Below are 13,780 nucleotides of genomic sequence, written 5' to 3'. Positions count from 1 at the left end.
TAACCTGCTTGTCTACAAACTTGATGATGTTCCTTAGATCTTGATGAGGTGATCCATGTCTTCGTCCATTTCTTTCAATCCAAATTGTGTGAACAAGAGCTTGAAACACATATCTCAGCAAAAATTGGTTCGTAGTCGACAGTACGTTTGCGGATACTAGTTCTAGTACCCTACTCCACTCATAAGTGTATCTCGGACCCAACAGTTTCCTCGTCAAATTCCTCCATATCTCTTCAGAGTAATGACTATTATGCATTTTCTGTCAATGGAAAGATTAGGTGTAACAAGAATAGAAGTACATATTGATGCAAAATTATTTATTAAAATAAAATTTGGAATTTTTGTCTCTAAACGATTGATTTTGTAGATTTTTATTTAATTTTATTAGTTAATAATATAACAAATAATCCTACTTTAAAAGATTAATTGAAAATATTTAAATTTGCTGAATAGTGTTGGCTCATAGTTAAGAAAAGATGTTTTAGTAAGAGAATAAATATATTTAAGAACAAAATTTAGTTATTTCTTAATTTATGTTAAAAATTCAAAACATCATTTTATTATGAATAGAGGGAGTATTTGCATAGTGGCAGGCAAATAAATTTGTTTTACGGATACTACAGTTCTGATTTATGAGAATAAATTCAATTCGGTTTAATAATGCACTAATAAAAGCAATGAATGCGACAAAAAAAAGTTGCACCTACTAATCATGCCGGCTCAAAAAAAGTACCTAAGATTAAGATATTTTATGTTTTCATAATGTGGTTGCGATTGGTTTATGTTTCTAGCGCGATCAGTGTAATTTGTTTGGTCAGTGTATTCTTTTTGTTTGTCAACCAAAGTAATCAATGTAATTAAAAACTGCATTTAAAGTAAACAAACATACTTTTCAGAATAGAAATCTAGGAAACTTTCTTACTCGAGTAATATCAAAATAATACTATATGTGTTCAGGCCTTTTCATAACATTTTATAAGGTTAGAAATGCTGAACCAACTTTTATTTTTCTAGAAAAACTTACAAGAATGTCATTAAATTTTACATTGCAAATCTGATCAAAACTGTTACGGTTGCACGTAGATGCGGCTGACCGAGCTGGGGGCTGGGGGGGGGGGGGGGGGGTAGATGGATGGATTTCTATAATATCTGTCAATAACTTTTTTTTAAACCAACATATTGTTTTCGACTACCTTCTAAAATAAATATGAATTCATATGGCGACAAATTAGATCATATACCCAAGATACAGAAGATTTTGTTTGACAATCACTGCCAGAAATTTTAAATGTTCACTAAATTTTGACCCGCGCTTGGAAAGCGCGGGTTTTTTCGATTATATTATAATACAAAGTTTTATTATATCGAAAATATAATTTCTAACAGTTATATAATCTATGAATTAGTTTATTTGATATTTTATATGTACACTTTTACGTAAATTTCTTTTAGGCATGAAAATTATATCCGGATTAAAAAAACAAACTGAACCGACCCGGAAATATAGGTTTAGTTCAGGTCCAGAGAAGCTAAGAATTGAGGGTTTTTTTGGACCCGCATGTCTTTGTTTGAGTCCGGGTACTACCCTAGACCCAATCATAAATATGTTGTGTTTATTAGGTATATTTGGATATTTCGAATATGTTTCCAGCATTATGGATATTCTTTTTAGGTTTTTGGTTTATGATTATAGTTTTGATTTCAGGTAAATTTTCAAATTAAATTTTTTTTTTGGGTATTTGGATAAATTTTTGGGTATTTTCAGTTTAGTGACAGATTTTGAATAAGATTTTGAATTTTTAGGTATTTGAATTTTTTGGGTATTTGTTTGGAGTTTCAAGTACTTTTCGTGTTTCATATATTTTTCAGATTTTTTAGATATTTCGAATTTTCTTAGGATCCTAAATACCCAAACAGATGTGGACCTATTACGACTATATCGGGTCCAACAACCTTTTGATATAGATTTTTAATTTTATTGTACAAAAACATGGTTGATGAAATATTTTTAGAAAACTCATTTTTAAATATGAAAATATCTATCAAACTATAGAGGGTTGAAAGTTTAGTATATAATATGAGATTTTAGTAGGAAAGTTTATATATGATATGATTATGTTATTATAAAGGAAAGAGGAAGTTAGAATGTACACATATATATCGTGTAACTTCTCTTGCTTTAAATCATATATTATATGATAAAAGTGATAATATAAAACATTAGTTTCAATGTTTTTATGATTAAATGTCAAAATGGTAAATATAGTAATAGTAATGATTAAGATTTAGGAGTGATATTTGAATAAATAAAGGAATTGAATAAATTATTGTTAGAGAAATATATGATAACATATTGTTAGTCTAAGTTTAAGGTAAGACCAAAAAATAATAAATTAAATGAAAGGGTCCAAACAATTTTTATAGGTAGATTTTTTAAGATTCCTTCTTTTTTAATAGTATTGATGAGTTTTTGATCCGCGTTTTGAAAGCGCGAGTTTTTCTTTGGATTATATACAAAATTTGTGAATTAATATTTTGAAAATGTTGTAAATTATTATGTTACAAAATCATATGATGTCAAAAGAAATAATTTATTTAAATTATATAATTCATGAATTAATTTATTTAAGATTTTGTATGTATTCTTTTTTTGTTCAAATATATGTACACTCTTATATAACTCTCTCTTAGGTATGAACATTTTACCAAACCTGTAAGTTGTTAAAATGCTTTGATGAAAACATTAATTTGTTATATTTTTGTGATGAAAACACTGACTCATTTAAATAATAGATATCTAATATATGGTTCATTAAAGTCTTGTTATATGAGGTATAATGTTGGTTTATAATAATTTGATACCATCATTCGATACAAACATATTATATAAACATTACTAATAGAACAATGGTTCATACAAAACCTAGGTACATATTTAAAAGGCTATAGGTCAACAATTTAGATTATAATATTTAAAGTCAATAAACAATAATATGTTTTATTTAAATGTAGGAGATTTTTATTTGGTTGCTATAAAATAGGTTGGTTATAAGATTTAGTTATATATAATAGGTTGGACTAAAAAATGAAAGAGTCCAAACAACTTTTATAAGTAGATTTATTAAGACTGATTCCCTTTTAATAGAATAGATTTAGAAGATTTGAACAATCCAACGGCTTAAATAATAAGTTAGAGGCTTTGTGAAAGACCAGTTAATGGGCCTTAACCCTCAACTTATTGGCTCAATGAAAGAGCACGTATATTGGGATTGAATTTATTTTTCTCATCTTGCGGAGGATGTAATATTCTCATCACCTACAAGCCCAAACCTGGACGCGCGCGGAGATACAAACGAAATGGTCGAGCAAGGGTTCGTCCTTCTGATCAGATAGAGTCGTATTCCGCCGTATTTCTGCGACAACTATAGGCCTTCATGGTCTTTCTTTCTACACAAGAATTATTTTCAACTTCTTTTTCGTAAAAGATTATACATTTGGAGTTTGTTGGCTTGTGCGATTGTTTTTTTTTTTCTGTGGTTGAATCAGTATCCACTATGATACCTAGATTATTTTCCACGCAATGTTTAGATGGAACTTGACGTGATCACGATGAATATATCAAATAATTGTAAGTTTATGCTTTAATATTTGTTATTTATGTATAAGCATTTGGTAGTACCACTGCAATAGTTGTCATTGTGTAGGACTAGGAACTTTGTTTTGTTACAGCTTACAAGTAACCAAGCTGATTCAATTTCTTTTAGGGTACTATTTGAGAAGAAGTTTTGTATAGTTATATAACTATTTGTCTGTAAAGTGATTTATCTGGAAAAGGATAGATAGTTGACGAAAAATGACAAGTCGGGTGCTAACTCGCCGTATCATAAAAACCTATGTTTGACAATTTAGTTGTTGTCAAGCTATCTAATCTATTTATCTGGTGTTAAAAAAAAGTTGTTGTCAAGCTAGCACCACATATCGAAGAATTTTGCTTAGAGATCAGACACCTCTGACTTTCACTACTTCTGTTCTTTCATTTCTGTTATCATATCAAAAAAAGCTCATCATGTGTTTCATGTGATAGGACTTTTCCAAACATGTTCACTCCATGATTGCAAATGCTCGATTTCGTTGACATTATGGATTCACATTTGTATCCGATGATGTGATATGATACTTGTGCCGTTCAGCTAGCTTAAACTCTTGGAAATTGTAGTGTAGGGAACAAGTGTGAGGAATATATGCACCGCTTTAGATTCTTAAGACTCAAAAATATTTGAACCAAAGCGAACCTTTTTGGCTACAAATTATTTTCTAAATAAATAAACATGTTGTAATATAATTAAGTGCATAACATTAGATTAAGAAGGCTGTCATGTCAAAATTAGGACAACTTTTCTCCATTCCTCCTTTAATCTTTAAAGCTTATCTCTTTCTTTCTTAAAGTTAGGCCGTCCAAAGGAGAATTATGCCTTAATCTATTCCAATATATATCTTTCTTTCCGTCTTTTCTACTTCTATTCGTTTTTTTTTTCACATGGTCACACCGCGAGAATAAAGATGAGTATTTTGATTGCTCAGAAAGTTAAAAAAAAAAAAAAAATGGGATCCCCTTTTGAGTAGATAATCCCATAATTTGCTTTTATTACTTGATTTGGTGATAAGACTGCCTTATTTTGAAATTGTTTAACAATATTCGAGGCTCTATTGTATGTCCATATAACTTCCTGGGAAAATGTTTGATTTGGTATAAACCTGGGAAAGTCATGCATGCAGAAGTTCAGAACACGTATGACCTTTACGTTTCATCCAAATTCAAAATCAGTTTCAGTGTCACTTAAGACAAGCAATACCCTAGTTTAAAAAAAAAAAAAAATTGATGCATAACACTTCTGCTGAAGGCCAAACTATTCAAAAGTTGATATAAAATTAACTAAAAGCTTTATCAAGTGGAATGGATAGACTGATCGAATTTACTAACATATATAAGTGCTTAAGAATCATATGGGGTCTGGTCTTGGTTAAAGCATTCACATTTTGACTATCCTGTCACACACTTTCTTGAGGATTCGGTTTATACAGACGATTTTCTTTTTGGTGTGACTGAGGTTGAATGTTTTTTTGTTGGAGCAAAGCAATTTTAATTAGAGGAAAAAGTTTGGTTGGGGTGTGCCAGAAGAAACTATCTATATTCCTTTGCTTTCTTTCGTTCAAAACACTTTTGCATTCAAATGATTTTGGTCTGAACTTTGTATGTCTTTTGGTCTAAGCTCACAACAAAGCCCTTTCTTTTTTTCCCTAATAAATGCGAACAGCGTGGAAAGAATAATTGCCAGTTTCAGTTTAACATGTAACAAGCACAATACTCGGTAAGTGATTTTTAAAATCTGATGCAAAATATTATGTGTTGCTTTGTAAAAGGCCAAACTCATCAAAAGTTGATGGCTAAATTGGCTAAATCTTTAGCAAGTGGGCTGGATAGACGGGTTGATTTCACATTATGTTCTTCTCGTTAACGCAAGCGCTTTAGAATCTGGGGTCTGGTCCTCGTTAAAGACTTAAAGCAGTTCACATTTGACTGTTGTGGTCATAAACTTTCTCGAAAAGATTGGTTTGCGCAATATTTTTTTTCTTTTGTGATAGAGTTTAAATCTTTCAGTTCGGGCAAACACAATTAGCTAATTGTATTAAAGGAGTAAAGGGTTGATTGAGTGCGCCTGAGGCAACCATCTAATTCCTTTGCTCTCATCATTCCAAATTAAACACTTTTGCATTTAAATGATTTTGGTCTCCCTTTGGATCTCTTTTGGGTCTAAGCTAATGAACACATCCCATTTCCTCAACTTTTTCTGTCTTATAAACAGTTAATGAGTTTGTGTTTGTTCTCACAACTCTTCTATTTTTTCTGTCACAAACATTTATCTACGCCTATGTAACCTCATGAAAACCTCGAAAATTTCATCAAAGAGACTTTAGAAAACTAAATGATCTATACGTAATCTTATACGTAAGCAAGTTTATAATATTTATTTATCCCATTAACGTTTATGATAAATAGAAGAAATAAAACCTCTTTTTTTCTTTTTTATTTTGTGTGTGACCTAACGTACACAATAATTATCTCATATTATCTTCCAGAAAAAAACCATATAATCATGTTTGAATTTCAAAATGGTCACTTGCTTTTCCTGAATAATGATTCTAGGATCATTTCTGTCTTTGTTCTATGGCACAACATACATTTACGTTTTTCTCATTTTGAATAATGATGCTTTACCTTCTTTTGTAGAAGCATTGGGAGAGGAAGTAAGTGTAGTAGAACTTGTTGCAGGGAATAGTGGCTTTCAGGTTAAGGCTTACATAAAACAAGTAAAAAAATTGTAAAAAAAAAAGATGATTGGGGAATGAAAGGAAGATTTCTTGTTTCTTGTGAGGATATTGTAATTTTATACTTGTATTCTTCAGTTTCCATCATAAGAAGAGATCATATATTTACTATTTTATTAGTCTTTTAGGATATCTATGGTGGGAATATAGCTTATATGATTCTGTTACCAAAGTATATAAGTCTTATTGAAGATTCCTAGGCAAGTTGAATGGTGGTGCATTTTCTCTCTTCTTTCTATGAAGTGGCATGCTTCATGTGTTAGAAAGAGATGTTTTCATCAAAGTAGAAGTATAATAGGTAAACCTCTCTATCTCCTTTCTCTCTAACCTCATTTCTTTTTCAAAAAAGGTATAATAGGTAAAGCTCCTTGTACCAATTACTGCAATGATCTCATGTTTGAATAATTCATACTCGGAATCAATTCTTTTTGTTCATAGATTTAAGCAATTCCTAATCGCTTTATATTATGGGGCCTTCATTGAATATTTGCGGTGATTTGATTTTAAATGGAGTTTTAGATAATTTCAATATAACATTTGAGGTGATTTGATTTTTAATGGAGTTTTAGATGATTTCAATAAGTTGCAGAGATTTAGGTGAGTTTTGTTAAACCACTCTACAACATAACCTAAAACCCATTTTCTAAAAATCGGCCGCCTAGCCGCCTAAGCAGCCGCCTGTGCACTACATGTCACTCTTCTGCCCCGATTTATGCCAAATCGGTTTAAAAATCGGATATCTGATTTTTTCTGCCTAGCCGTCTAGGTGGCCGCCTAATCTATTTTTTAATATATTTTTTTATTTTATTTTTATTTATTTATTTGATCTAAAATTTTATAAGTATCATTTATATTCATAATTTTGATGAAAATTACACTATATTAAGTTTATATATTCTATTTGTGTGTTTTTTACAATTTTAAACATGAAAATGTATTAATGTTATACTCAATTAAAGAATAACATGTTTTATAACATAGTAAACAATCTAAAAATTATGCCCCACATAATTTCTGATTAATCCCCGATTTTCTCTTTAGGCGCTAGGCCCAACTCTACCGCCCGACTAGCGCCTAGCGCGTTCCCGAACATGGCCTAAAACTATGAGATTTAGATTTTAATTTTTTAACTAAGAAACTCTACCCAAACATCCTAAAATCACCTGAAAACATTAAAACTCCACAACTTAAAATATTTTCAATAACAGTAGATTTTAGAGTACTCTACGAAATGTTAAGTTTAATAACAGTGGATTGTAAATGAGTTTTTAAAATTCATGTTTGAATAACAGTGAATTTGTCATTTTAATACAAATCACCTAAAACTCTTAGTTAATACGTCCCATAAATGAATTTGTGTTTTTTTCTCAATGGATTCTTGAAAGATTTGATAGGCATCTGCATCTGTTTAAATTTTTTTGCGTATATAACTAGTGTTATCAAGTTAAGCTATAAAATCATAAATTACATTTTGGTTAGTGATCCGAGAATCAAACATTTCTTATCTCTTAATTATGTTCCAGTTATAAAATACTGCGTCCAGTTCTGCTTCTATGAATAAATATATGCTGTTTTCTTGAATACCCTGTTTATTATTATTTCGATTTGGGCGTGAGTTCCTGTAACTGACTGAAACTTTGATTTCATTAGGCACATGAAAATGATTGGTCGTGTTGATAGCAGATACAATCAAAGACTGTCCCCACCAAGAGACTGGCTTGTGCGCTTTCTTTTAATACTTTTCTTGTTCAAAACATCTTCGTTTCTCTTCTCTTTCGTTTATAAAATGAAAGTTATGGTCCAAAAGCCACACACTTTTATGAAATTAACGAAAGCTAATGATGTCTGTGATGGGTCAGATAGTTTGATTAGCGCTTTAGTGTTTTTAGGGGTTGAGTTTCTAAATATCATACAAAAATAATTAAATTCAAAGACCAGGGTAGTGATCCTTGTGTTGTTTTGTGTTTCTTGCCCCTAAGAGTTAGAATGGTAAAAAATGATTATGCTTGATAGTATTTGGAAATTAAAGTACGAATTTCAATATCATTTCAGATGTGTAATATGCTGAGAAAACATAGTCTTGAACGTTTTTCTTTTCCAAAATTTGATAGGCTGAAACATATATAATTGGTTACTAGTCAGTAGTCTAATCAATATTGTTCATCAAGCAAGTGACTTGTGATTATCTTTTGGAACAGAATTTGGTATTTCATTTTTCTTGTTTACTGATAACTTCTGTTACTTGGCAATGAGACTGTAAATCTACTCATATACAGTCTTAAGGAATACATGTTAACGTTTAATAAACTATGTTGTTTGAGTAAAACCAAAAATATTGTTAATAAAAACTATACTTATAATGCGTTCCAAAAAAAACTATGCTTTTTTGACACATAGTTGGCTAAAAAAAGCACATATATATATATATACATACACAAATCTGTTCATTCCCATGTTTTGGTGGCTCCTATGTTGTATCTTACATGTGATGCTGAGTTTAGGTTACGTGACTGGATCTAGATTACGAGACTGTTGTCTGAAAAGGTGTTGGGACTTGGCTAGAGTAGCTTAAGGTGCTAAAGGAGAAACTGATTATATCTCAAATATTTTCTTCAAGTGTTATTGGGGATATTATTTAATATTTATGTATCATATAAATGAATGATGATTTGCATCTTTAATTAGGTTCTTTCTAATAAGTGATGACACTTTGCAGAAAAGAGAGAGACCCACTAAGCTGCAGTGCCCATTACATCTTTTTTGTGAAATTTGTGAAAGAAAAGAATATAAGGGCAAAGCTGAGTTACCTTTGCCTTTTGATACTGCTTTGTCATCACATGCATTCCACTTTGGACCCTCAAAGAACTCCCCAAATTTTGCCTCTATCACAAGACAAGCCTACACATTTCCTCTTCCCTCATATATTTGACTACCAAACACTTCTCTTTCTCTCCCTCTTTCTTTTCACCTCTTCCCTTGAACTCTCTCTCTCTTTCCTTACTCTGCTATTAGGTTTAATAATCAGCCCCACATCCATATATAACACAGTTAATAGATCCTTCTTCTTTGGGTGCTTTCATTATCTAAGATAAATGGAATGAAACTATACCCTTGAAGCCTTTACCATAGACCTCTCGCTTCTCAGTGCTAGCTAGTACTACCTCCATTTGGTGTTCCTAATTAAGGCTGTCACCATGAGAGCTGTAGGATGCACGGTGGAGCAAGCCCTCACGCCTGAAGCTGCAAACGTGGTGAAACAATCAATGGGCTTGGCTAGAAGGAGAGGGCATGCTCAGGTCACCCCTCTCCATGTGGCTAGCACCATGCTCTCTGCTCCAACGGGTTTACTTAGAACAGCTTGTCTCCAGTCTCACACGCACCCTCTTCAATGCAGAGCCCTAGAGCTCTGCTTCAACGTGGCTCTAAACCGCCTCCCAACCTCCACGGGAAGTCCTATGTTAGGGATTCAAACTTCCCATTTCCCTTCTATCTCTAACGCTCTCGGTGCAGCTTTCAAACGCGCGCAGGCTCACCAGCGGCGTGGAACCATCGAGAGCCAGCAGCAGTCGATCTTAGCAGTCAAGATTGAAGTGGAGCAGCTCGTAATATCCATCCTCGATGATCCTAGCGTGAGTAGAGTGATGAGAGAAGCTGGTTTCTCGAGTCCTCAAGTGAAGAGCAAAGTCGAGCAAGCTGTTTCTTTAGAGAGTTCCTCGAAAACAATATCCACGAGTAAACCCAAAGAAGGACATGAGTTGTTAACTCCTGTCGGGGACGAGGATGTCATGAACGTTATAGAAAATCTAGTCGACAAAAGGAAGAGGAACTTCGTGATCGTGGGAGAGTGTTTAGCCACTGTTGACAAAGTTGTGAGAACGGTGATGGAGAAAGTTGATAAAAAGGACGTGCCCGAAGCTTTAAAAGACGTTAAGTTTATAACGTTATCGTTTTCATCGTTCGGACAACCTAGTAGATCCGACGTGGAGCATAAGCTAAAGGAGTTGGAGACACTCGTGAGGACCTGTGTCGGAAAAGGAGTGATTCTAAATCTTGGTGACTTAAACTGGTTCGTAGAGTCTAGAACAAAAAGTTCTTTGATGTGTAACAATAATAAGGGCAACTACTGTGCTGTGGAGCATATGATAGTGGAGATTGGGAAGCTGGCTCGTGGGTTGCTCATGGGAGATCATGGAAGGTTTTGGTTAATGGGTCTTGCGACTTCACAGACTTACGTGAGATGCAAGTCTGGTCAACCCTCGCTCGAGTCCCTTTGGTGTCTCACCACTCTCACTATTCCCACGACTAGTAGTAGCCTCCGGTTGAGTCTTGTCTCCGAGAGGTAATTTGAAGTCTTCTTTTGATACGCTCAATCAACATTTAGAGACTAAAAAAATGTTTTTGATTTTTAAAATTTTTGTTGGATATGTTCTAACTATTTTGTCTCTTTGTTCGAAAAGGACAATTTTACCTATAGTGTTTTTTGCTTTATGTGGTGATCGTCTAAAAGAGCGGTGAAACAACGTGCATCCTTTTCGTACCTTTTTCTATAAATTCTAGTATAATTTTATCTGCTTTCTTGTGAGAAATCCTAAAAGAAGATTGGAGAAAATAAGTTACTTCATTTCAGTTTTAAGTTAAATAAAAATTTAACTTTTTACCTAATTACTGGAGATAAACTGGAAAGCAATTATGTGTATTTTTTCTCTTTTGCTAAAAAGCAATTATGTGTATGTTACGGACCAAAATCTTGAAATTCATAAAATTTTCTAATCCAAATGTAACACAAAAATATAAATATATTAATAATAATAACGAATATGCTACAATACTATTAGTTTGTTCTTCAAATCTTTTCATTTATTCTTCAGAGTTTCACAATCTTGATCTTGCTTCCCAATTTATCTACAATACTAATCATGACCATTTTGTTTCAAAGCAGGGAGGTTGAAGTCAAGAAATCAGAGAGCTTACCTCTGCAGCTGCATTCATCAGAGGATCAGCTCAGTTTCTGTGAGGAGTGTTCTATCAAATTCGAAGAAGAAGCTCGGTTCTTGCGATGCAGGAATAACAACGGCAGTGTAAACACTGCCGTTTTACCGGCGTGGCTTCAGCAATACAAAAAGGAGAATCAAAATAGTCACAATGTGAGTTGTATATATAACACCAAAATTAATTCATGTTTACTTCCTCATTTTCTTCTTTTAAGAGCTGTCTACGTTTGATTCTTGGACTTGGCAGGATTCAGATTCTATGAAAGAACTTGTGGTTAAGTGGAAAAAAATATGCGATTCAATCCACAATAGACCATCCTTAAAAACACTCACACTATCTTCTTCCTTTTCTGGTTCCACTCAACCTTCTAGTACTCTGCATCATCTTCAAACCAATGGTGATTCCGTGGCCCCTGATGCATTCCCCTTAAGAGTGTTCCTTCCAGAGCTTCTCTCTCCGAATCCTAACTCAAGAGTTAACTCAGAAGCTTCTTCAAGCGATGGAATGGAGGTGGAACATGCCTCTTCTAGGTTTAAAGAAATGAATGCTGAAAACCTAGCAGTATTATGTGATGCCTTGCATAGCAAGGTACCATGGCAGAAGGATATAATCTCAGAGATATCGAAAACAGTCTTGAAATGCAGATCAGGCTCGAGTACGAGAACAATCAACGGAGACAAAGATGTAAAAGAAGATACATGGATGCTCTTTCAAGGTCTTGATGTAGAGGCTAAAGAGAAGATCGCTAGAGAATTGGCTAAACTCGTGTTTGGTTCGCAAGACAGCTTTGTCTCGATCTGTTTGAGCAGTTTCTCGTCGAAAGATTTGAGGAACAAGAGGTCGAGAGATGAACAGAACTGGAGTTACATAGAGAGATTCTCTGAAGCTGTTTGGTCTGATCCAAACAGAGTGTTCTTAGTGGAAGATATAGAGCAAGCTGACTATTTATCTCAAAAGGGTTTCAAGAGAGCCATTGAGAGAGGAAGAGTTCGTAGTTTGAGTGGGGAAGAAGCTTCGCTTAGAGATGCTATTGTGATCTTGAGCTGTGAAAGATTCAGCTCAAGATCAAGAGCTTGTTCTCCTCCGGTTAATGAGAAATCGGACGGTTCAGATCAGTCTGAGGACAAGAACGTAGTTACTTGCGTCGCATTGGATCTTAACCTCTCTCTTGACGATGAAGTTTGCGAAGAGGAGTCGTGTGATGAGATTAGCTTGCTTGAAGCTGTGGATGCACGGTTTGATTTTAAGTGTTCATCAACATAACATCATGCACGTGTGCATGCATACAACGTGGCCCAGTTTATGAACACACGAACATCATCAAATCGAGTACATCATGCGTTATTTGTTTCCGTAGAATTTATCTTTCACTGGGACAATACTTTGGGTAAAACGTGTAGTTGTAGGAAAAAAATTATTTGGCTTAGGAAATTTCTAGAAGGATATGGGAAGCTGGATAATTTCTTTCATCTTTTTTGTTTAATGTAAAATTTTCATATTACGGTCGTATAATATATGTTCTCAGGAAAAATGTTGGAAAGCTGCAGAAAAGGAAAAAAATTTGTTGACATTTAATTTGGATTGAACGGAATTAAACCAAGCTTTATGAATTTGTCGATATATCATCAAAGTGACTTATTTTGCTGTTTTTTTTTGTCTTTTGAGAAGGTCCCACAGTTCCATGTTAATATTCACTTGGAGTGTTTTTGTTGTTGTTAATATTGCGTAAAGGCTTTATTCAACCACTTCGTAGTAAGTGACTTCATTCTATATATATCTTTCACAATACAAAATCAAATAAATTTTATTTATTTCTCTACAATTTACTGTTGTCGTTACGATGGTTAATAGATGCAGTATAACAATAGTAAGGTAAGCTTTCTCCGCCTGGATATGTTGCGTCTAGTGGGCAAAAAAAACGGATACTATAAAACATATTCATGTATTGTGTACACACAACAAGATATCCACATTAATATATGCAAATCAGAAAAATGCATATGATATGTATGTGTATAAATCTGTCCATCAATTCATGCATGGAATCTAAAGTTCATCCTCAAAAAACGGGAAGGGAGATAAAGTTAAGCATGATCTTGGAAAAGTATGTAGTAAATATATATACAAGAATTGCAGAAAGTGGGTGATCCTTTTAAAGCACAAGAGAAAAAGAGAGAATAAAAAGCTAAATTCTATCCCTCTGCTTTTGGGAGTTTTTAAGCTTTTAAGAGCCGTGTGATGGGCACTTGTTCATTAGAGTTCTAAACTTTGATCTCATCTCTTTCATCTTTAAGAAAAGCAATGAAAACATACTAACTTTTTCTCTTCGTGGTAGCTTTTGTTTTCTTGTTGATTAAATAAGAATAAAAGGAGAATCGTACAAGCCATTTATTAAAATGTA

The 13,780-nt window shown here is 33.3% G+C and overlaps 1 protein-coding gene across 1 annotated transcript; it reads left to right on the top strand.

Moving 5' to 3' along the window:
• Positions 1-2,337: 2,337 nt before the first annotated feature.
• Positions 2,338-12,999, top strand: LOC103860767 (protein SMAX1-LIKE 3). The gene is made up of 3 exons (XM_009138434.3): positions 2,338-10,726; positions 11,327-11,531; positions 11,626-12,999. The coding sequence occupies exons 1-3, from the start codon at positions 9,582-9,584 to the stop codon at positions 12,640-12,642; spliced, it is 2,367 nt and encodes a 788-aa protein (XP_009136682.1). The 5' UTR covers positions 2,338-9,581; the 3' UTR covers positions 12,643-12,999.
• Positions 13,000-13,780: the final 781 nt, after the last annotated feature.

Source organism: Brassica rapa, chromosome A03 (genome assembly GCF_000309985.2).
Source record: "Brassica rapa cultivar Chiifu-401-42 chromosome A03, CAAS_Brap_v3.01, whole genome shotgun sequence".
In the NCBI taxonomy this organism is placed as follows: domain Eukaryota; kingdom Viridiplantae; phylum Streptophyta; class Magnoliopsida; order Brassicales; family Brassicaceae; genus Brassica; species Brassica rapa.
The sequence above is the reverse complement of the archived record's forward strand: the minus strand, read 5'-3'. Positions and strand labels throughout refer to the sequence as shown.